General features: G+C 52.3%; 1 protein-coding gene across 3 annotated transcripts in view; it reads right to left on the bottom strand.

Annotated features, from left to right (window-relative positions):
* ANP32A (acidic nuclear phosphoprotein 32 family member A) overlaps window positions 1–20873 on the bottom strand; it is a 40056-nt gene that overhangs the window by 9808 nt on the left and 9375 nt on the right. The window contains exons 1-2 of one of the 3 annotated variants that reach the window (XM_047074873.1): window positions 5776–6111; window positions 903–1068 (exon numbers count right to left, since the gene is read on the bottom strand). The exons of 1 other annotated variant lie outside the window; for it this stretch is intronic. In XM_047074873.1, the coding sequence (XP_046930829.1) occupies window positions 903–1068; window positions 5776–6002 (393 nt within the window). In that variant the 5' untranslated portion in view covers window positions 6003–6111. Of the gene's footprint in view, window positions 1–902; window positions 1428–5775; window positions 6112–20873 lie in introns of those variants that run through there. One more of the 3 variants, XM_047074872.1, reaches the window with a different exon arrangement.

Below are 20873 nucleotides of genomic sequence, written 5' to 3'. Positions count from 1 at the left end.
AAAGGTAACTCTTCCTGGCCGCATCTGGTGCTGGACACAACATCCCCACCTGTCTGCTCCCCACAGCCTCAAGGAAACACACATCACCATTTCGGGATCTGCTGCCCCCCCAGGACTTCCCCCTACAGGTTCTGATTGGTCACGGATGGTTCAGACAGTACGATCTAGTTCTTCCAAATGGCAGTCCCACACTGTCCGAAGGGTCATGCCAGCCCCTCAGAGCCTTTTCTTCTCCTGGACAAGCAGATGGCCTTCTGTTCTAACCAGCCCCTGTCCAGAGCTCCTCCGGCCCCCTGAGCAGGCCAATTTGCTTAGACCTTCCTGCCGGGCCCAGGATGACCAGCTTGCCACAGTCCTCCAATCCTCCCTCCTGCTCAGGCGTCTCGAGGCCAAGCAGAAACCTGGGGGGACAGAATCGACAGTGGGCCTGCTGGGCCCCTTCTCAGCCCACCCTTGTCAGCGGGCAGACCAGGGGCGCTCGGGGCACATCTGGACTGCAGAGCCCCCACAGTTACCCTGCTTTCTTCTTCCCTGGCAGACAGAGGTGGTGTGCCTAGCCCAGCGACAGTGGCAATCTGCCAGGAAGGGCAAAGCCAGGCACAGGAACTCCTTCCCAGAGCTGACCCGTTCTGGGCCTAGGCAATGGCCGCCAAGTCCTGCCTTTCCCCTCGGATCTGGGATGGGAGAAGTTAAATCCTTTTCCACTCCCTCAGTCCCCAGGAGAGGCCAGATGTCCAGGTCAAGCCACCTTCTCAAGGTCACTGGCAAGAGTGCCTGGGAATAAATCCTGAGAGGCCTTCTGCCCTAGGGCAGGAAATCAGCGTAGAGCCAGGAAGCCAGGCCTTAGGGGAGCAGGGCAAACGGAGGGAGGTTCACAGTGCTGGGGAAGGGGGTAGGCCCACCTCCTTCATCTGCACCAAACTCTGGAGCCACAAGGCCTGCGGTCTTCGGAAGGCGCTGCAGATTCTTGCAGCTCCACCAGAGAAAGACAAATACGAGCAGGGATTCCAGTCCACCCTCAAAGATTTCAGACATGTGGTTTTTCCAGACGGGTCAAGGGCTTCTCCTCTTAACGACCATTTGCCAAGGAAAAGAAAGCCTTAGAGATGGGGGTGGTGGGGCTGGGAGTCAGGGGAATTCCTCCCGGAAGTCGGCCTCTTTTCCAGAGAGGCACGGCGCTGCCTGGGAATTCTACGGACAGGCACGGGGTCCCAGTCCCGGCACCCCACATGACCGCCAACTGGGGGCCATTCCTCCCGGGGGATGATATGCAAGTGGCTACCACTAATGTTTTTATTAATAGGAACCATCGGATCTTTCCAGAGCCTGCACAGGCCCCCTTGAAGTGCTTTGCTGGCACCAGCTGGTTCACTGGTGGGAATGGGATTTTCCCATTCCACAGCCACATCAGAACCACCTATCCTAATGGCCCCTGGAATGGACATAAGACCCCATGCCGTGAACCAAGGTGGTCAGTGTTGGCTCCCGACTGGTCCTCAGATGTTCCCAAATATGAGGCGCGCTCTCCCAGACTCCCCCAACTCAACCCTATAACCTCTCCTGAAGCCCCTTCCAACAGGTCCACCAGCAGGGTGGGGACCGCTCCTGGCAGTCCCCGCCCTGGTTACACTTCCTCCGTAACCAAAACAAAATCCAAGCCAGCCCTCCTTCAGATGACACTGCGATTAGGGAGCAAGGATGTGGAGAGGGGCTGGGGGACCTGGCACCCTGCTCTTGCCAAGCGGGAAGAGGCTGCTTCCAGCCGCTTGGGCAAGTCTATGCCCTCTGGAGTGCCAGCAGTGGCCAGTTATAGGTCAGGTCTGTGGGGCCTCTGGGACCACCACTGGTTTCTGCATTTCCTTCCTGGCAAGAGTTTCGGCAGTGTTTGGGGTGAGATCAAAGATGTGAGAGAAGGGCAAGGTTCAGACACTGCGGCTGCTGATATCACCAAAAAGCCCAAAAACCACGAGGGGGAAACCCACTGCTGCTTTGGGGAGTGACTGTCACTTTGGGGATGGCAGGTAAGCCGCCTGTGAAGTGCCTGAAAGTGACCAAACAGGAAAAAACAAAAACACCGGCCCAAGAGGTGATCTGGAGTCATTCCACGCACGTCCCCCGGGTCCCCCTGGGTCCACAGAAGGTGGCCCTTTCCTAGAGCTCCAGGACAGACTCCCACGTTTGCAAACCTCCAACCAGCCCCAGCGCTCCTCAAATCCACTCTGAGCTCCTGATCCAATTCCAACCCACTTCCTCCCATCTCTGTGCGGTGGCTGCCACTCCAAGCCCTTCCAGGCAGAGAATATATCCCTGTTACATCCAGGGTGTGTTCGCCTTAAAAAAGAAAAAAAAAAAAAAAAAAAAAAATTAAGGTCCACTTCCCCCTGCCAAATCCTGGGTGTGAGCTAAGTGCAAAGTTAAAATTAAACTGGAAATTTGTACTTTGGGTTGAGACTCTCTCCCAAGCTTCACTGGCCCTTTAAAAATATCTGAATGTGGTTGCTCTCTAGCCCAACAACTGGCTTACTCTGCCGGTAGCAGAAGCTTTTCAAACACCCATGGACAAAACTACACAGGATTCTAGGCTTCACTCCTCAGGTGTCAACACCCAAGAGGAGTCTGCATGTTCACACTCAGCCCTCGCGAGAGGTCAGTGGGGAGGCCACTGAGGCTTCCCAAGAAATCAGACTGTCCGGCTCCAGCATTTCCTGAAAAACTTGTCCCCAAAGCAAGGACACAGCAATCATTTCTCACCAATGGGAGCTGAAACGTCCGTGCTAAACACAAACACATTATTACTCTAAGGAACAACCCGTTGCTTGTTTCAAAACTGTGAAATCTTGTCTTCACAGCTCTCTCAAATGTGACCATTTCCTCTCTATTCTCTACACCGCAGTCCTGATCACAGTCATCGAAGTCACTCTAAGTCCGATTCTGCCTCCCAACGGGGTCTCTGTGACAGCGGGGAACACTGGACTACACGAACAGGTCAAGGACCTGGCTGGCTGAGGACCCTGACTCTGTCCCTGAGGGCTGGGCTCTGCCTCTGCGGAAAGAGGAGAATGGGATCTGTTTAACTTGTGAAGTACAAACCCCAGCCTAGAACACATTCCTTGTGTGTGTGTGTGTGTGTGTGTGTGTGTGTGTGTGTGTGTTTGGGGCGGGGGGGAGGGACGGGGGGCTCCAAGTTCCTACACTGACCTAAGTGGGCCCTCCACTTTGACCTCTCCTCAATCTCACCCTTGCATCACAAATCGAGTTCAGGCCCCCCTCCTCCCCAGGAAACCTTCCCCACACCCAGCTCTGAGCATCCCAGGGCACTGAGGGCAGCTGCCACATGAATCATTTAATCGTGTATTAAGCATCCGATCCTCCTAGAGGTCAGGGACTGTCCTTCCCCGTAATCAGCCTAGCGGGGAGCGGACACCAGAGCAACTGCTTAACAAATGTCCTGCTTACCGTGCCAGGCACAGCACTAGGTGCCGGGAGTACAGACTGAGTCAAACTTAAAGTGTCGCGGGTCCCCTATACACTGAATGAACCCGACCTCTTACAAACAACGTTTTCCACGTGCCTTGTGTCCCCCAGGAGGCAGGCCAGCTGCGCACGCTCCTTTTGACCTGACCCAGTGCTCTGCACGCCAATCTCTCGCCTATTAAAAAAACCCTCCCTCCACCACGGGTGCTCCTATGACACTGTTCACCTGGGTAAATGCTGAGGGGACTCAGAGGCAGCGGGGTCCCTGCCAGCAAGAGGTGTGGTGGCGGCTGGGAGGAGGCAGACGGCTGGTAAATAACCTCAGAGCAGCGTGCCAGGTAGCAGACCGAAGGCTGGGACAGAGTGCATTCTTCAAATGCCTCTGCCCCAGACGGGACAGGCATGTTAAAGGAAGACAGGAGGGACCCAAGAAAGGGGATGTACTATATCAAAGCCAGGACTGGTTATATCGTTGGCAGGGCTTCGTGCAAAATGAAAACATGAGCCCTCTTGGTCAAAAATTATTAAGAACTCCAAACCCGCGACAGCAGCGCATTGAGCCCAAGGGAGGGCCCTCCTAAGCACAGGTCACATGCCCATGATCAGCTGGCCCTGATTTAAATGGACAGCTTGGGCCTAAAACAGAGCCCTCTGAAGGCCAGAGCCAGAGAGAAGGAAGCTTTAGTGAGAACAGCTCTTTATTTTCCCAGCACTTCCGGAGGCAACGTGGAGAGGTGGACAGAAGGCAGGCTCTGGAGTCAGAGAGACTTGGCTCAAGTCCACATTCTCCACTTGCTAGCTCATCTCACCTCTCCTGAGCTTCCGCTTCCTCCAGTGACAACAGTGCCCATCACCTAGGGCTGGATTAAGTGAAATAATGAATGCACTTAGAGCATTCCCAGTTTGGAAAAAGCCACTTGCCTTCTCCGTGATCCACAAGCCACCTTTACCACGGTGTCCACAGCCATGGCACAGAATGGGAACAAAGGCAAGCCGCCACATCTGAGCCACCAAAGCGGTCTCTCATGGAATGCGCGAAGCCTCTTAACATTCTGGAGAACTAAGGTAGTAGGCCCAAAATATACCCCTCTCGACCTTACATCTACACCTCTCGTTTTTGGCCTTGTTTTCCCCCACTGGCCTCGAGTCTCGATTTTCTTTTCTTTCCCTGAGCAAGAATGCAACAAATATTTGTAGCTTTGGTTTTTACCTGTCCGTCCCTGACCAATTTAGTTTTCAGGTTCCAGTCTTGCACAGAAGAGGAGACTCAAATCAAATTGACCCCGCGTTTTTTTGGTGCTCGTGGGTTTTAAATAGGTCAGCTTTTAAATGGGCCATCCCCCGCTGCAGATCCCATTTCTGGCTAGAAGGCCAAACTCTAGTTTGGCTTAACAGTCTTGTGTGGCAAGACCTGCCAAAACCCAGTCAGGTTCCATGGAGGGGAAAGTCAGGCTCTGGGAGAAAAGTCAGACATTTCGAAAGCTGGAAAGGCCTTTGGGATCATCTAGGTCAGTGGCTTTCTGACCACAACCACAGTAAAAATATATTTATACCCTGGCTCAGTGCACACATGTCCTGTGTATACAAGACATGCACACCGAAACGAAACGTACCCTATCACAATTACTGTTTTCTGTTACATTAAAGAAAAAAAAAATTTTTTTAATGCGATTTTTTTTAATGCGACCCACCGTTTGTAAAATGCTGGTCAAGTTTAGCCCTCTTTTTTTCCAGAGGAAAGAGCAAGGTCCAGAGTTGGCCCAGAGTCCAGGAACCTTGAGCTGGGTGATTCTTCTGTCAAGCTACCCCATACCACCCCTCTGAGCAGAAATCAGAGGCCCCAGTGGAAGACTGGGGAATCATCCACATAGCTTTCGAATTTCTGCTGACAGGAGGATATTCTGCAACCTCAGTGGTAGCCAAGACCCTGGCCTCCACACCTTAAAGATCTTTTAAAATCTTAACTTAAGGGGCAGGGTCCCAACACTACCTTAAAACCAAAAAAAAAAAAAAAAAAAGAAAAAAATCTCTCCAAGAAAAAAAAGCATCTGAGTGTCTGGATTTTGTTTGTTTCCTACAATAGAGCTCTGAAGGCACGGGTGGGAGCACATGGCCGCGGGAAGTCGGTGACGCCATCCTTATTATTTTAGGGAACCGTGGAACGCAAGCCGAGGCGCGCTGCAGCGGTAATTAAGCTGTCGGCCAGGGCCCGGGTAATAGGCTAAGCGCCGGCTGGGGGAGGGCCCGCATTAACATAAACCCTGTGACTGGCTCCTGCTCCGCCTGGAACCGGCTCCCTACCTCCTCCAGCGGGTGCGGGGAGGTCTCGGTTTCTGCCTCGGAGACAGAGAGGAGCTGGTTCCACTGCGGATGCTTCCTCCAGCCAGAAGGACAGACTCGCAGTAACCGGAGGCGGGCCGGGATGGCTGTTGTAGGACCTGGGCTTCCGGCTTGTGGCATGGGCCCGCTTGGCGCGAGTGAGCCCCCGGCACAGCCGGGCCTCCTCCCTGATGTTTCGGCCCTGGCATTCCTCCCCTAACACCTCATTCCTCCCTCCGGGGCCAGTCTACATTCTACTCCCCTTCAAGACTTGTCAGTTCCACTTCCCTGACCGCCCAGCCCCTGCCCTAGCCCTGTCCGCCTTAAGAGTATGGGAAGCAAAGTATTCCCAGAGCGGCAGAAAATAGGGCCAGAAGGCTGTTTGGACAGAGGGGGTGTCTTGGTCTGACTTTGCTGGGGGAAGGCAGTGTAGTGGGAACAGGGAGAGATGAGGTCTTGGCTCCGGTGGATGATGCGATCGGTTGGCAACCTAGCAGGCTACATCTTCTCTCCATGGTTGTCCCTTCCCACCTTTAGTGGGTACTGGATGAAGCAGGAGTTTGAAACTGGTCCCAGAAGGTGGTATCTGAATGGTGACCAGAAGGAGGAAAGAGGGACAAGAAGCATGAGGGTGCTGATCAGGCAGTCAGATGACCTGGACCCTGGTGCCCACCTTGCCAGGGACTTGCTGTGTGCCTTGGGGGAGAGCCACATCCCTCTCTGGGTTTCTGCCAGCCCCCTAATTCACACACTGGACAATGGAGCCTGAGCACAGACAGGAGATCCTTTCTAGCTCCAAAATTCTGTGGGTCCATCTACTTTTAGTCCCACTCACATCCAAACTCAGCCTCTGTTCCTCCGAAAGGAAGTGAGAGATTTCATGGACCAAAAGAGCTCAGGAGTCATCACTGAGGGACGCCAGAAAGGAAATTTGGGGCCCCAGGCAATTAATGAAACACAAAAATCAATCGTGTAGTCTCTTAAAACACACCAGGGTCACAAAAACAGCCCCCAGAGGCCCAGGGTGCTGGGTTCCAAATGCAGCAGTCTGGCATCGTCCCATCTGATGTCTGCCTTTTCCCAGGGCAGCAGGGAGCAGGCACCTCAGCTCACGGGGTCCTATTCCCTGCTCAACAATGCTGCGGTTCATAAAAAAACCACACTGTTCACAATGATCTTATTAAATAGCCACAGCACTGGCCCCACGCAACAGAAAAGCCATGAGGAGATTGAAGGGGAAGGCCCAGAGAGCAGAGGGGTAAATCCTGACCAATCTCCTAAAACGCTGCTTTGATCATGTCCTATCACGTCCCGTCACTCCTGGTCCACAGACTTTCATGGCCACAGGGACTGCAAAGCCGGAGAAGGATTCCCAGCCCCCCAGCCATCAGCGCTCCTGGACCAAAAACCCTGTGCCTCTTCCCAAGGCAGCTTGTCCCCACCTCACCTCTCTGCCAGCCTCCCTGCCCTGCAGCAAACACGGTGGCACCACCTGGCATTTCTTCCCTATATGACAGTTTACAAAGTGCTTCCCCAGGCATCACTGCATTGAATCCTCAGACAACCGGAATTCTACTCATCCTACTCGTCTCCCGGGGAAAGTGCTCCTTCCACCAGGGTCCTCTGAGCTGCTGCTCGGCCACAGAGGGCATCTGGCAGTTCTTCTTCCTGTGATCTTTTCTCCAAACACAAGCTTACCAAGGGCTGAGGTCTCAGTGTTCCCCGCTGGTGCCCTGCCCAGAGGGGCTGGCTTTCAGTAAATACTTGCTAAATGGTCAAACTGGAACGGGTCACTGAAGCTAGAGCAAAGAATGGAGTGGGGGGGGGGGGGTGGCGATGGCTCTGAAGAATCTTCTAGATTCTAAAAGGCTAACTAATCCCTAATTCACTTTCCTTTTTTTAAATTTTATTATTATGTTTATTTATTTTGAGAGAGACAGAGTGTGAGTGGGGGAGGGGCAGAGAGAGACAGAGACACAGAATCTGAAACAGGCTCCAGGCTCTGAGCTGCCAGCACAGAGCCCGACGTGGGGCTCGAACCCATGAGTGAGATCATGACCTGAGTCGAAGTCGGACACTCAACCAACCGACTGAACCACCCAGGCGCCTCCCTAATTCACTCTCTTTAAAAAAAACTTTTTTCTTAAGGTTTATTCATTTTTCAGAGACAAAGAGACAGAGCGTGAGTGGAGGAGGCACAGAGAGAGAGGGAGACACAGAATCTGAAACAGGCTCCAGGCTCTGAGTTGTCAGCACAGAGCCTGATGTGGGGCCCGAACTCACAGACCGCGAGACCATGACCTGAGCTGAAGTCGGACACTTAACCGACTGAGCCACCCAGGCGTCCCCCCTAATTCACTTTCTGAAGCAAACCATCCCATTAGTTCCACTCCTAGACAAATCAACAAGCATGGCTTCCTGGGCCCTCTGTCCCAGCTGCCTGATGTGGTTGATCTGGACTCCTGAGATCAGATTCAGGGACTGTCAGCCTGGCTGGGGTCACCTGTGGACAGCAGAGGCAGTCTGATGTGGAAATGCCACTGGAGTCCTCAGGTCAGCAGAGTCCAAAAAGAGGGCCCAGTGTGGACCTTGACTGCTACCCACTCCCTGTGGACCCCCAAGTGGAAGAATGGTCTGCAAAACAAAAGTTAATTCACTTCCTCAGATCCATGAGCTGGCAGGTCAACCCTCTGCCCAGCCCAGCCCAGCAGCACAGCCCATCTGAGAAGACACCTCACTACCCAGACTCAGACTCAGAGGCTGGGACGCGTCCCACAGCCTCTGGACGTGCCTCAGCCAAATTTGCAGCTGGCTATTAAAAAGTACATCACAGAACCAAAGGACCCCATCATCACCACGTCTAGGGAACCACCGATCCTCTCCAGCTCCTCAGGCAACTGATGAAGCTCTGTGAAAACCAACCCAGTGACTCACCCAAGGTCACACAGCCCATTATGGAATCAGACCTTGGGCTGTTCTCAATTCTCCCACACCCTAAAGCACAGGCCTCTCCGTGATGAACTCCTGGAAGCAAGAGGAAACAAAGGAGGAAAAAGAAAACAGCTGTGAGGAAAAGAGCCCCATGCCTGAACCTGGCCCTCCTCCCTCCCTCCCTCCCGCCTCCACACACACACACACACACACACACACACACACACACACACACACACCCAGCAGGACCGGAAACGCCGAAGAGGCAGAGAAAGGCTCAGTGGCCTCAGAGTCGAAACTCTCGACCTTGGCCTCCTTCCCTGCCACCTCTACCCAAAATGACAGTGGCATTGGCAATGACAGAAGCAGAGCAAGTAGTGCGGTGTGGAAGGCCTCATGTCCAACCACCAATAGGAAACCGCTGATTTGGGCAGAAATGGGAACCCATCATGCAGAAGAGCCTAAAGCTGGGGGCTGAAAGTTTTTTCTATCCAAGGCCACAAAGCAAATTAGCCAAGGGTCACACATGAGAAGCAATTTAATCTCCGTTCTTTCTCCTTGAGAAAAATGGGACACGTGCACCTTAGCCTAAGCCTGTAAATGAAAGGCTATGGGTAAAAGTATTTGCAATGGAAATGCTGAGAAGGAAGTGTTAGCTCCCCCTGTCTACTAAGTGGGAGGGCAGGGATGGGAGCGATGGCAGGAGGGAGAGGGAGGGAGGGGGAAGCGAGGGGTGGGCGGCAGATGGAAGGCAGAGGGACAGACAGACACTGAGGAAAAGACACAGGCAGTCAAAGGCGGGAGAAAGGATAAAGTTGAAGGCTCTGCACCTTTTGCTTTACTTCCAGAGTTCCACCCTCTTCACGTGGATTTTGGAGACAGAACTTTATTCATGTTTACTATCTTTTAAAATAGGGGACAGGGTGGGGCGCCTGGGTGGCTCAGTCAGTGGAGTGCCCAACTTCAGCTACGGGCATGATCTTGCAAGTTCATGAGTTCGAGTCCCAGGTCAGGCTCCGTACTTACAGCTCAGAGCCTAGAGCCTGCTTTGGATTCTGTGTCTCCCTCTCTCTCTGCCCCTCCCCTGCTCGCGCGCGCTCTTTCTCTCTCTCTCTCTCTCTCTCTCAAGAATAAACATTAAAAAATAAATAAATAAAAATAAAATAAGGTACAGGGGCACCTGGGTGGCTCAGTGGGTAGAGTGTCCGAAATCAGTTCAGGTCATGATCTCATGGTTCTTGAGTTCAAGCCCCGCATGGGGCTGCCTGCTGTCAGCTTAGACCCTGCTTTGGATTTTCTGTGCCCCCCCCACACACCCATCTCTCTGTCCCTTCCCTGCTTGCGCTCTCTCAAAAATACATCTTAAAAAATTTTTTTCTTTTAAATGCCAGAAGCCAAAACCAAAAACAAACCCTTATAACCTTTATGATTCTTGAAGAGTCTGAGAAGGGCTCAACGACTAGAGACAATGTAAAAGTGAACCGCATGTGTTCTGTCTCCCAGGCGAGGTCATCCCAAGGCTGTGCTGACAGCAACAGGTCAACAAGGACCGAGGCTCCTTGGGCAGAGTCTCTATATACACTCTGCTCTGACGGGACTAAATCTTGAATTCTGAAACTTGAGGCAGAACAAACTTGAGGAAGGCACCCAGGGTGGGAAGGCCCCTGACAACGGTGGCACTGGGAGAACCATCAAAGGGACCAGTGATGTTTTGGCCGGAGGGTGGGGGAGCCTTTCGACAGCCATCTTTTCCCAACTATCTTGAAGGAGTGTCCTGTGCACACAGAAGTGCGTTTATTCCGTGCTCTCCTGTGCTTCGAGAACGAAGATCAGTGTGCAGGAATTACAATGAGGCAGTTTTCGGCCCCACGTAAACTATGAGAGTGTTTAAATCATTACAACTGTCCCAGAAAAGAATAGGCTGCTCTGAAAAAAAAAAAAAAAAAAAAAAACAACCAGTGAGCGGTCTCCCTAAGCATACAAATCAGAGGCCTCTAAGTGACCGTCTGCAGAGGGCTCTAAACAGGGCTGAACAATTATTAAATGGAGTGATATTGTATGATGAAGCGCTGCAGGGAGACAAGCCTTGGGTCTTTTCGCCTTTAAAAAAGAGGCTATGATTTGCTTCTTTCCCCTTTAAAGAAGTGTTACTTGTTTAGGCCACAGGGCAATTTACAATTTACCCGTTCAATACTGTGTACGGAGTATCTATTAGATGCTGGGCACCTGTGCTAGGCAGACGTTAGGGATACCGTGCAAAGCCCAACTTGCCAGGCTTCGTGGGCTCACACATCGGAGGGGACGGGGGTGAGGCAGGAAAGCGATCAATGTAGCCTGTATGTAATATGAACAGATACCATAAAGAGAAAACAGCAGTGGTGGGGAGGGATGCCACTTTCCTATCCAAGGGAGTTTCCAGTGGGGACTTGAAGCCACGGGAAGAGCTTTTCAGGCAGAGGGAGGGAACAGCCAGGGCAGAGACCCTGAGCGGGGAGCATGTGTGGCTCTTCTGGGAAAGAGGATGACAGAATTTGTGGAAGAAGGGAAGGAAAAGAAGAGGAAACAGTGGCAGGAGAAAGGGGTGGCGAGAAGGATGCTGTCACATCCACCCTTACACACGCCTGGGACATTCTGCACCTAACTTGTGGCAGGGTGGTGGGCTTCACAGGCAGTGGAGGTCCGAACTGTTGGGACCACAGCAAAGGGGGTTAAGACCCAATGTGTGACCGGAAGCCTGAGGTTTCCACTGCCCTTCCATAAAGGCGAACAGTGAAGGAGGCTTACTGAGGACTGTGCTCAGCTGACTGTTTCCAGGTAGAGACTGGCCTACACCACACACCTCCGGGAAATCTCCTGTGGCGGAATGTTCTGCTTACGAGTGTTTGGGCTCGTGAAGAGCATCAGAGAAAATCTGGTTTAGTTCCAGGCTCTACCACTTAGGAACTGTGTGGCTTTCGTTGGGCAAGACTTCACTGAGACTCCATTTCCTCATCTGTGAAATGGGGAGAATCCCCACCAACCCCACACGTCTCTGAGGGACCAGATGAGGTAAACTGTGCAGTCCTGGATGGTATGAGGAGGAATTTTACACTCAAGTTTCTCACCCAAGACTTCACACTCCAGAGAGCAGAGATGAGGTGTTATGGAGCTCTGACTCCCCCACACTGCCTTGCACTTAGCTCTCAATTAATGTTTGCTGAACTGAAAAGCATTAAAAATAACCTGGGAAAACATTCTGCCATTTTTTTTCCTTCCTATTAAACTGCAGCACTTTGCCAGAAAGCTCCAGAACAGTCTCTCTTCACTGTAATCCTCCTGTTTGAGGGAAGAACCAACTGAGTCACACCAGGGCAGGGTGTTTAGAGGACAAACTGCCAGGCACGGGGACAGGAACAAGGCCCAGACCTCGGCAGAGGGCTCCTTGCTCTCTGCATCGCCCCGGCCTTTCTCAAACAGCCAGAGCTGATCCAGGTCGAGGCCACCAACAGAAGGGACTGCAGACCGTCCTAGGACCAGGTCAGTGTCTCCTGGAAAAGCCCACAAAAGTCAGACATACACACAATATACACAACGTGATGAAACCTTGCTCTAATCCAATCACCTCGTTGTTCGGATGGGGAGACGGGTTGCCCGGACAGACAAAATAGCGAGTCCAAAGTGACTTCCGTTATTTTTTTTCTTTTTACTTTTTTGAAGAAGTTAACATTCATTCTCATGGTTTCAAAACCAAACAGCAGGGGCGACTGGGTGGCTCAGTCGACTAGGCGACCAGCTCTTGACTTCAGCTCGGGTCATGATCGCACAGTTCATGGATTCGAGCCCCACATCAGGCTCTATGCTGCCAGGGCGGAGCCTGCTTGGGATTCATTCTCTCTCTCTCTCTCTCTCTCTCTCTGCCCCTTCCCTGCTCGTGTGCTCTGTCTCTTTCTCAAAATAAATACTTAAAAAAAAAAAAAAAAAGCATAAGATAAACAGTTAATTCTCCCTCCCATCCTGCCTAGTTAACCATCCCACCCATTAAGTATATCCTTCTAGAATTTGTTTACACAAATTCAAAATCTTATTTTTCTCCCCTTTACCCAAAACTAGCATATTATATACTGATCTTTGCCTTTTTTTGTTTTTGTTTTCCATGAAGTTCATGTAACATAGTACACAAAAACCTTTCTTGTTTCTTATTTGCACCGTTTGGAATGTGCCATCATTTTTCTTCACCGGGACCTTATTGATGAGTATTTGGGTCGCTTCCAGTCCTTTTCTACATTAATGTTGCAATTCAGATAAACGGGCACATATGTCATTTTGTGTTCATCCCACTTATTAACCATAGAGCTGGAATCAGATCCTACTTCTGACCCACAGAGCAGCTGTCCTGGAGCCTCGGAGTCCTACAATGGAAAGGCTTCACCACTGCACCTGTGTGGACAAGTTACTTCCCCTCTGCTCATTCAACAACACTTAGAGCCTACCAAAAACGCCAAGATGGCACCGCACCAGGCACCAGGGACCCAATGATAAAGGTGTCCTTGCCCTCTGCCCCCGGATTGGCCAGTCTGGAGGGACAAGCAGAAGGGACTGTTGGGACACATGGGGGCAGTTCGGCGTGCCTTGAGGGCCATCTAACCTCAGGGGGCCAGTTTCCCTGTCTGGTAATGGGCGTCCACATGCATACCTTAGGGGTGTTCTTGAGGATCAAAAAAGTGTTGTTTGCCAAACACTGAGCTGGACACAAGGCTTGCAGTAGGTGCTCTGTAAGGGGGCAGCCTGACTCCTTTCCCAGAAGGGGTCCTGCTGATGGCCAGGCTGCAAGGGGTTCCAGGGAAAACACGCCGCCAGGCCCATTCCACAACCTCCTCCGCTCTCTTCTCACTCGAGGTCAGAATACGCTGCTGTGCGGTTTTTGAGGCAGCACCTAAGCCCCTAATTGTCTTAGCCTACTTTTACCGGAAAAGAATTTGGTCTTCCCCCACTTTTCAGACCCTCTTTAGTACTCTGAGGCACCCTAGGTAGGCTTCTCACCTGTGCGCCCAGGCCCTCGTGGTCGAAGAACGTCAGAAACACGGAGACGTGCAAATAAGACTGGCACAGAAAGGCAAAGGGAGGCACGTGGAGAGCGGATTTTGCTGGGATTTCCCCGACGATGCAAAAAAACTACTTAAGGGGAAAAATCCAAAGGAGGGGCGCCTGGGCGGCTCAGTTGGTTAAGTGTCCAACTTCGGATCAGGTCGTGATCTCACAGTTCGTGAGTTCGAGACCTGTGTCTGACTCTGTGGAGCCTGCCTGGGATATTCTCTCTTTCCCTCTCTCTCTGCCCTTGGCCTGCACGCTCTCTCTCTCTCAAAATAAATAAATAAACTGAAAAAAAATCCAAGGGAGAAAAATCATTGAACCTCACATTTACTTCATTTACTTTGATGTGTTCCATATCACAATAAAATATATATATTTTTTTTTTAATTTTTTTTTCAACGTTTTTTATTTATTTTTGGGACAGAGAGAGACAGAGCATGAACAGGGGAGGGGCAGAGAGAGAGGGAGACACAGAATCGGAAACAGGCTCCAGGCTCCGAGCCATCAGCCCAGAGCCTGACGTGGGGCTCGAACTCACGGACCGCGAGATCGTGACCTGGCTGAAGTCGGACGCTTAACCGACTGTGCCACCCAGGTGCCCCAAAGTATATATATTTTAAACCAGATATGTTGGCATCATATGTCCATCCTCCTAGGGAAGACAAATGCAGCAGATTTTATAGAAAAGAGAAAGAAATGAAAGTCAGGAATCTAGAGCATTCTCATATTATCAGCAGCCCCAAAGTGGCTGGGAAGATGGGGGAAATCACTGTTAAGATTTGAGGCTATGTGCACAGCTCTGAAGTCAATGACCTGGCTTTGTACCCAAGCACAGCTCCTCAGTAAGATGTGACCTTGAGCTAGTTGCTAAACTAGCTTTCTGAGCCTCAGCTCCCTCATCTGTTAAAGTGGGAATAATCCCACTCAGCTTGTAGCATTTTTTTATACAGATTAAATAAGAACAAATATGGTATCTGGCACACAGCTACTCAACGGTTAAAAGCAAACAAAACACAAAAAGATACTACATTTTTCTCAATATTTAGTAAAAGGATGAAAACCTAGCTCCTCCTTTTCAGAACCCCAAACCAGAACAGTGGTCATCAAATTTATCCAGCCCCCCTAAAACTGGGAAGCCGTTTCCCTAACAGGCTAATTAATGAAGTCTTACTTCACCAAAAGCTCCTTTCAAATTCACGCAGGACACCTTCTTCTAGATGAAAACTATCAGCCAATTAAGGCTCTTCCTGGTCCTTGGGAGAAGACGTGGGTCAGGGCTGGTTCTCTGACCTGATTTTACAGTGTGTTTCTCCCTGAAAGTAAGCCTGGGGGTGGGGGGGCGGGGGGCTCTGAGTCCTGTCTCACCATCTTGGGTCAGAGGTAAGGGCAGGGTCTCCCTAGCCCACCCAAAGGCACCTGGCCCCTCAAACCAGGGTGGGAGGGCTAGATGGAATCCAAAATGTAGCAATGGGACCTTCCAAGAAATTCTGCCATTTCAGAAAGAATACGAAAAATCCCACTTAGGGGTGCCAGGGTGGCTCAGTGGGTTAAGCGTCCGACTTCGGCTCAGGTCATGGTCTCGCGGTCTGTGGGTTCGAGCCCCATGTCCGGCTCTACGCTGACAGCTCAGAGCCCAGAGCCTGCTTCAGATTCTGTGTCTCCCTCTCTCTCTGTTCCTCCCCCACTTGCACTGTATCTCTCAAAAATGAATAAATGTGAAGGAAGGAAGGAAGGAAGGAAGGAAGGAAGGAAGGAAGGAAGGAAGGAAGAAAGAAAGAAAATAGGCAGGGAGAGACCAACACCAGGTGGTCAGCCCTTGCCCAGAGGGCTCACTAGTGGTTACAAGATGTGTTTAAACTTTGTGCCCCCCACCCTCTGACTCACACAGCCATAAATGAGAAAATAAATCTGCTATTGTTAGTAAACGCAAATTTGCAAGTACAGATCCTTCAAAGCCGGAGCCTTAAGAGAATAATAAGACCTTCTGGGATGAAAAGGCGGGGGGGGGGGGGGGGGGTCAGCTGCCTGGGGAAATGACTAACGCTGGTGTGAGCAGAGTACTGGCCACTTATGTTTTGTCCCGCTCTTCTATCACATCATCTTTCCTACTTATCACCTCACGAATCTGCACCTTAACCTCGCTGGGCCTCTACTTGCTCGTCAGCAGGATGATTCGTAGGTACTCTGAGATCAGATACTTTAGGTTCTGGTTCACGGGGGCCAGGTGTCCAGTGTAGGTTACCGAGTGATTGCTCAAATGCCACCTCATCAGAGAGGCCCTCCTGGATCACACACCCCCTTTAGCACAGCTCTGTCTTCTTGGGGCTTAGCACACAGGCATCGTGACTCTTTACCGACCACCTCCCTCAATGGAATGGGAGCACCGGACGGGCAGCACAGATGAGAAGTGTGTCTAGTTCACTGCTGCATCATGCAGAATGCCTACCCGGTGCACAGTGGTCATTCAATCAATATGTGAAATTGATGCATTGAATGACCCCTCCACAGTATTTGCTATCTGCAGAAATCACCCTCATAACTCTGTTGAACATCAGACGCTAGCCGGCCAAGTGCTGTTTATCACCAGAGACATCTGTGGCCGTCATAAGCCTCCCAGGGCTACTAACGAAGCATCTGCCCGAGACGAGTCTGGTTTGCCAGTACGGTGGGCACCTTGCAGACCAGGATCCCGACCCTGCTGGAGTCTATGGCCCCTGGTCAAACTCACAGATGCATTTGCACTTCCACTTTAGACACTCCCCTGTGGCCACTCCTGGCAGTGACCACACTGGCCGCTGGGACTGAGGGAAGGTTCCCAAGTGCCTACAGAGGCCAAATGCCTGCCCTGAACCACGTACTCCTTCACTGTTAAGAGGAGAGCATTCCACTTCTGCTGCCACGACCGCAGCTCCTCCACCTCCACCCAGAACAGCAGCCCTAGAGGGAGGTCCCTGCTCTGGGAGAAGCCTCCCGAGACTCACAGAGTGCACCTAAAAGGACAGACACACCAGCTCTACACAGGCACATCTGCAACAGAGCCGCAAACTAGACGGGGGCTAGGAGCACAGCCACTCATCATGGCGGCAGGCCAACCTCTGCAGAGAGGATTCTCCAAGCCTTCCAGACAAAGCTGAGGAGCTGTACCAAAGTGCATGCCTGCCCACCCTTCCCAGGCTGCACCCAGGGTGCACCCGAATCTCCGTAGGGAAAAGGAGACAGGCAGAAGTGGCAGGAACACCCCGGGTGACTGTGATGGCCAATTCCCGGCCCTCCATATGGAACAGGCCCCTGTGCCAGAACGGACAGATCCTTCCCACAGGCAGCTAGGCGGGAGGCTGGAGACACATGACATCATCACAGAGCCTTCCTGGGGCCCCCAGCTGCAGGGGAGCTGCCCCGGTCTCTGCAAACCCTCAATGCCACCCTCAGGCAGGGGGAATAAAGAGACACGAACCTGACCCCACAGAGAGCTGAGCCACAGTGGACGTGAGGTGCCATGGAAATTAGCGCAGAGGAGAGCACAGCTGGAAGTCCTGGGGACTTCTGCATCTCGACATCACCTGGGAGGGACATGAATCGCACCCTTTCGTCCGGGTCAGTAGAGGAAGACTTCCTGGAGGAGGCCCACCGGGAGCTGTCTGACTGAGGCACACCTGGGGTCCTGCAGCCAGGAGGGGAGTTGAGAGGCAGGAGGGCCTGCGGGCAGAGCAAGTGCTCCAGGAAAGAGAAGCCAGGCAGAGAGCCCAGTCACCCCTACTCCACAGGGAGAGGGAGGCCCTGGGGCAGGGATGTCTGCAGCTCGCAAGCAAGCAAGCAAGCATTCCGGCTGTCTCTTGCCCGGGGCTCCTCCAGCCCCCTCCCACCTGCTTGAGCAGCTCCAGGGGAGGCCTCCTTCTGGGACAGGCAAAGACAGCTCTCCCCAAAATTGCTCCGGCCACACACAGGCTCAGACACCGAGCAAGGGCCTTCTTCAGACAGGCTGCCCCCTCCCCAACCCTGTTCAAACACTCCTTCAAGCCTGGGCTGGTTAGAATCCACTAGCCTTCAGGGGCTATCCGCGACCCACACCCGGCACAAACATTTCTTTCGGTCCTGACAACAAGCAGGCGTTATTGTCAGTCACCATTTTACAGACGAGGTAGCTGAGGCTCAAACCTGCTGGATGTGCTCTAACAGTGGAGTCAGCGGCTCCGGCCCTGCCCGAGACACCCGACTGCTTGGCCCTGGGGTCCCGTCCTCCTTACATAAAGGTCCCCTGGAGATCAAGGAAGGGCCAAGTGCAGTCTTGCTCAAGAAACCTCACTCGACACTCCAGTAGCAGCCCCGTGAGGTCCAGGTTCACGTGCAAGTGTGATGAGCCGGAATGTAGGCCCGTGAGGGGGCCAGACCAAGGACCAGAGCCCGGCACCCCGGCGGCGGGGGGATTCTGGACCCCTCTTTCCTCTTCCCCATTTTCCTTCCTCCATTTTCCTCGTCTTTTACCTCCACTTACTTTACTTCTTCCTACCTGCTGTGGAGTTCTGCACCCTGCCTCAATGTGGCGGTTCCCAACTGTGCTTTAGAGCCCCCTTTAGAGCAGTCTAAAAATACACTGACTGGGCACCACCCTCGGAGACTGATTCTGTAGCTGGGTAGAGCCTGGGAATTTCTTAAAATGCTCCCCTGATGGTTCTGATACACAGCTGGGGTTGAAATCTGCCTTTCTAGCCACATGCATTCTTTCCCCTGTCCATGCTCTATCTCCCCAACCCCACCACAGAAACCACAATTCCACTGGTCTGCAACCCACTCCCCACCCAGCTCGCGTACCACCCCCTCCCCCGCCCCCCCTTCCCCCAATCCAGAACATAGGAACTGGATTCACTAAATTCAAGCTGCTACCCAGATACTTACGTGGCATTCACAGAACTCCCTGCATCATTCTGGATGCTGGGCACACAGGCCGTGTCAGTGAAAGTGGGCTCCCCTCACCCTCCCTTCACAGCCACGCCATTTGGGCCTGCTGGGGAGGCCAGCAGCTACAGAAAAGTTGGTTACATAATGGGGGATGAGGGCCTCCACGGGATGCATGCCCCTGAAGAAATCTGTAATCCTTTTAAATTTACTATTACAGGTTCTTGCTTCAACCCCGCCCCCTACGCGCGCGCGCACACGTGCGCGCGCGCACACACACACACACACACACTCTCTCTCTCTCTCTCTCTCTCTCTCTCTCTCTTCCTCTCTCACCACCACCCCCCCACCCCCGACTTCTGAGGGACGCAGCAGAATCCAGTGACCTGGACCTTCTGGACACTTCTGACGGCAGAGTCCCAGCACAATGTTGCTCACAGAGACGCCACAGGCCTCTCTCCTCCAGACTTCACTCTGGCCCTCCATTCCTGTTCTTCCAGCCCGCAGCAGAACCCTGCCTTTTCCTTATTCCCAGCAGGAGGACAACTAGGGGGAAAGCCTCCTCACTCCCACTCTGTGGAATCCTCTCACCTCAGACGTGTCTGAGCCTCACAAGACATCTGCAGAACAGCCCAGGGGGTTGCCTTTGCTGGACCCTACGGGATGGCCTGAAAGGACTTTGATGGGTCTGTGCACACAGCCTAACCAGACAACACCTACTAACACAGAGCAACGGATGCTTCCTCTGCTGGGGATCTCAGGCAGAGCCCTGCACCTTCCCTGCTTGTCAAAGAAGGGTAAAGAATGCTCTTCACCCCTAACCCATCACACACCAGGGCTGGGAAGTTCTGAGTAAGGAAAGAGTGCTTGGCAAGGTACAGGCATTTCTTGTATGGCACGAACTTTCGTGACCAAATCAAAAATAAAATAAGCCACAGAGTAGAGCTGTAGTCTCCTAACACAATCCACTGACATGCAGGAAGAAACTATTTGGACCTTGAAAAATACTTTTGTGTTTTATTAGTTTTTTGGTGTTCTGCTTTGCTGTGTGTGAATAATCCACTAAACTAAAAGGTAGACAAACTAGGGCTGAGGTTCAGATGTAAAAACCGGAAAAATCGGAGAAGCACAGGGCGCTAAGAAAGTGTGAATCACCCACTCAGAGGAAGAGCTCACACTCACCCAGGGGAGAGCTGGAGGGGAGGGGGTTGGTGGGCAAAAAACCCTACATTGTTTCTGATGCTTTGTTTCAGGGGCTTGTGCTTGGCTTTCCAGAAGGCGATGAAAATGACAAGAACATGCAAGGACCCTGGTTTCTTCATTCACCTTCATTTCTAGAATGCCCACCATGTGCCAAGCGCAGTGCTGTGCTCCGAGAGCACACAGTGATGTGTACCAAAAGCAGGGCCTTGAAATCATGCGGCTACACAGGGGGACAGAGATGCTAATTAAAACACTCACATTCGGGAATGTATAATTACCAACTGAAGCACTGTGAAGGAAATTTCTGTAAGAGTTTCATAACAAAAGAACCAGACCCAGAGCTGAGGAGGGTGGAGGGTGAGGGAGCTGGTGGAGACAATTAGACGCTAAGTCGGTGATGGTGGCAGTTACGGCCTGGAGTAGATATGCAGGAATAAAGGCGGTGAGTGAGGCCAGTGCCGTGGCAAGGCGGTGAGGGAAACGATGGGGGCAACCAGTGGCAGTCCCTGCAGAACCTTCTCCTAAGAACACCATGTATTTGAAGCACGGCGACACAATTACATCCGTGTTTCGGCGAGAGCATGCTGGCTCAAGTCTGAAGCGTGGCTCGAGGGGGCTGTGGATGCAGGGACATCAGCTGGCAGGCAGTAGAGGATGTATTGCGAATAGACAGGACTCGTGACGGATAGAAGGTCACGGCGCATCTAGGGGAGGACGGAGGTTACAGAGGTCATGGGTTCTTTCTGGGCATTCGCTTGTGGGGTGATTTGGGGACACTCAGGTGGAGACATCGGGTGGGTCCCGAGCTTAGCCAGGAGTCCAGGGTGGGGATGCACACGTCAGTCACAGAGCGAGCACGGTCCTTTCAGCTGTCAGGGCGGGAGGACACCACATGGTGTGGAGGGAATGCAGACCGAGAGGGCCCAAGGCCCGAGTGGGCAAAATGTTTCGTGGCCACAGAGAGGAGGGCAAGGGACGCTAGA

The sequence above is a fragment of the Lynx rufus genome, unplaced genomic scaffold, assembly GCF_022079265.1.
Source record: "Lynx rufus isolate CCGP_SWC_20201006 ecotype Redwood Valley unplaced genomic scaffold, mLynRuf1.p SCAF_13, whole genome shotgun sequence".
NCBI lineage: Eukaryota > Metazoa > Chordata > Mammalia > Carnivora > Felidae > Lynx > Lynx rufus.
Note: the sequence above shows the minus strand (reverse complement) of the source record. Positions and strands in the feature narration are given on the sequence as shown.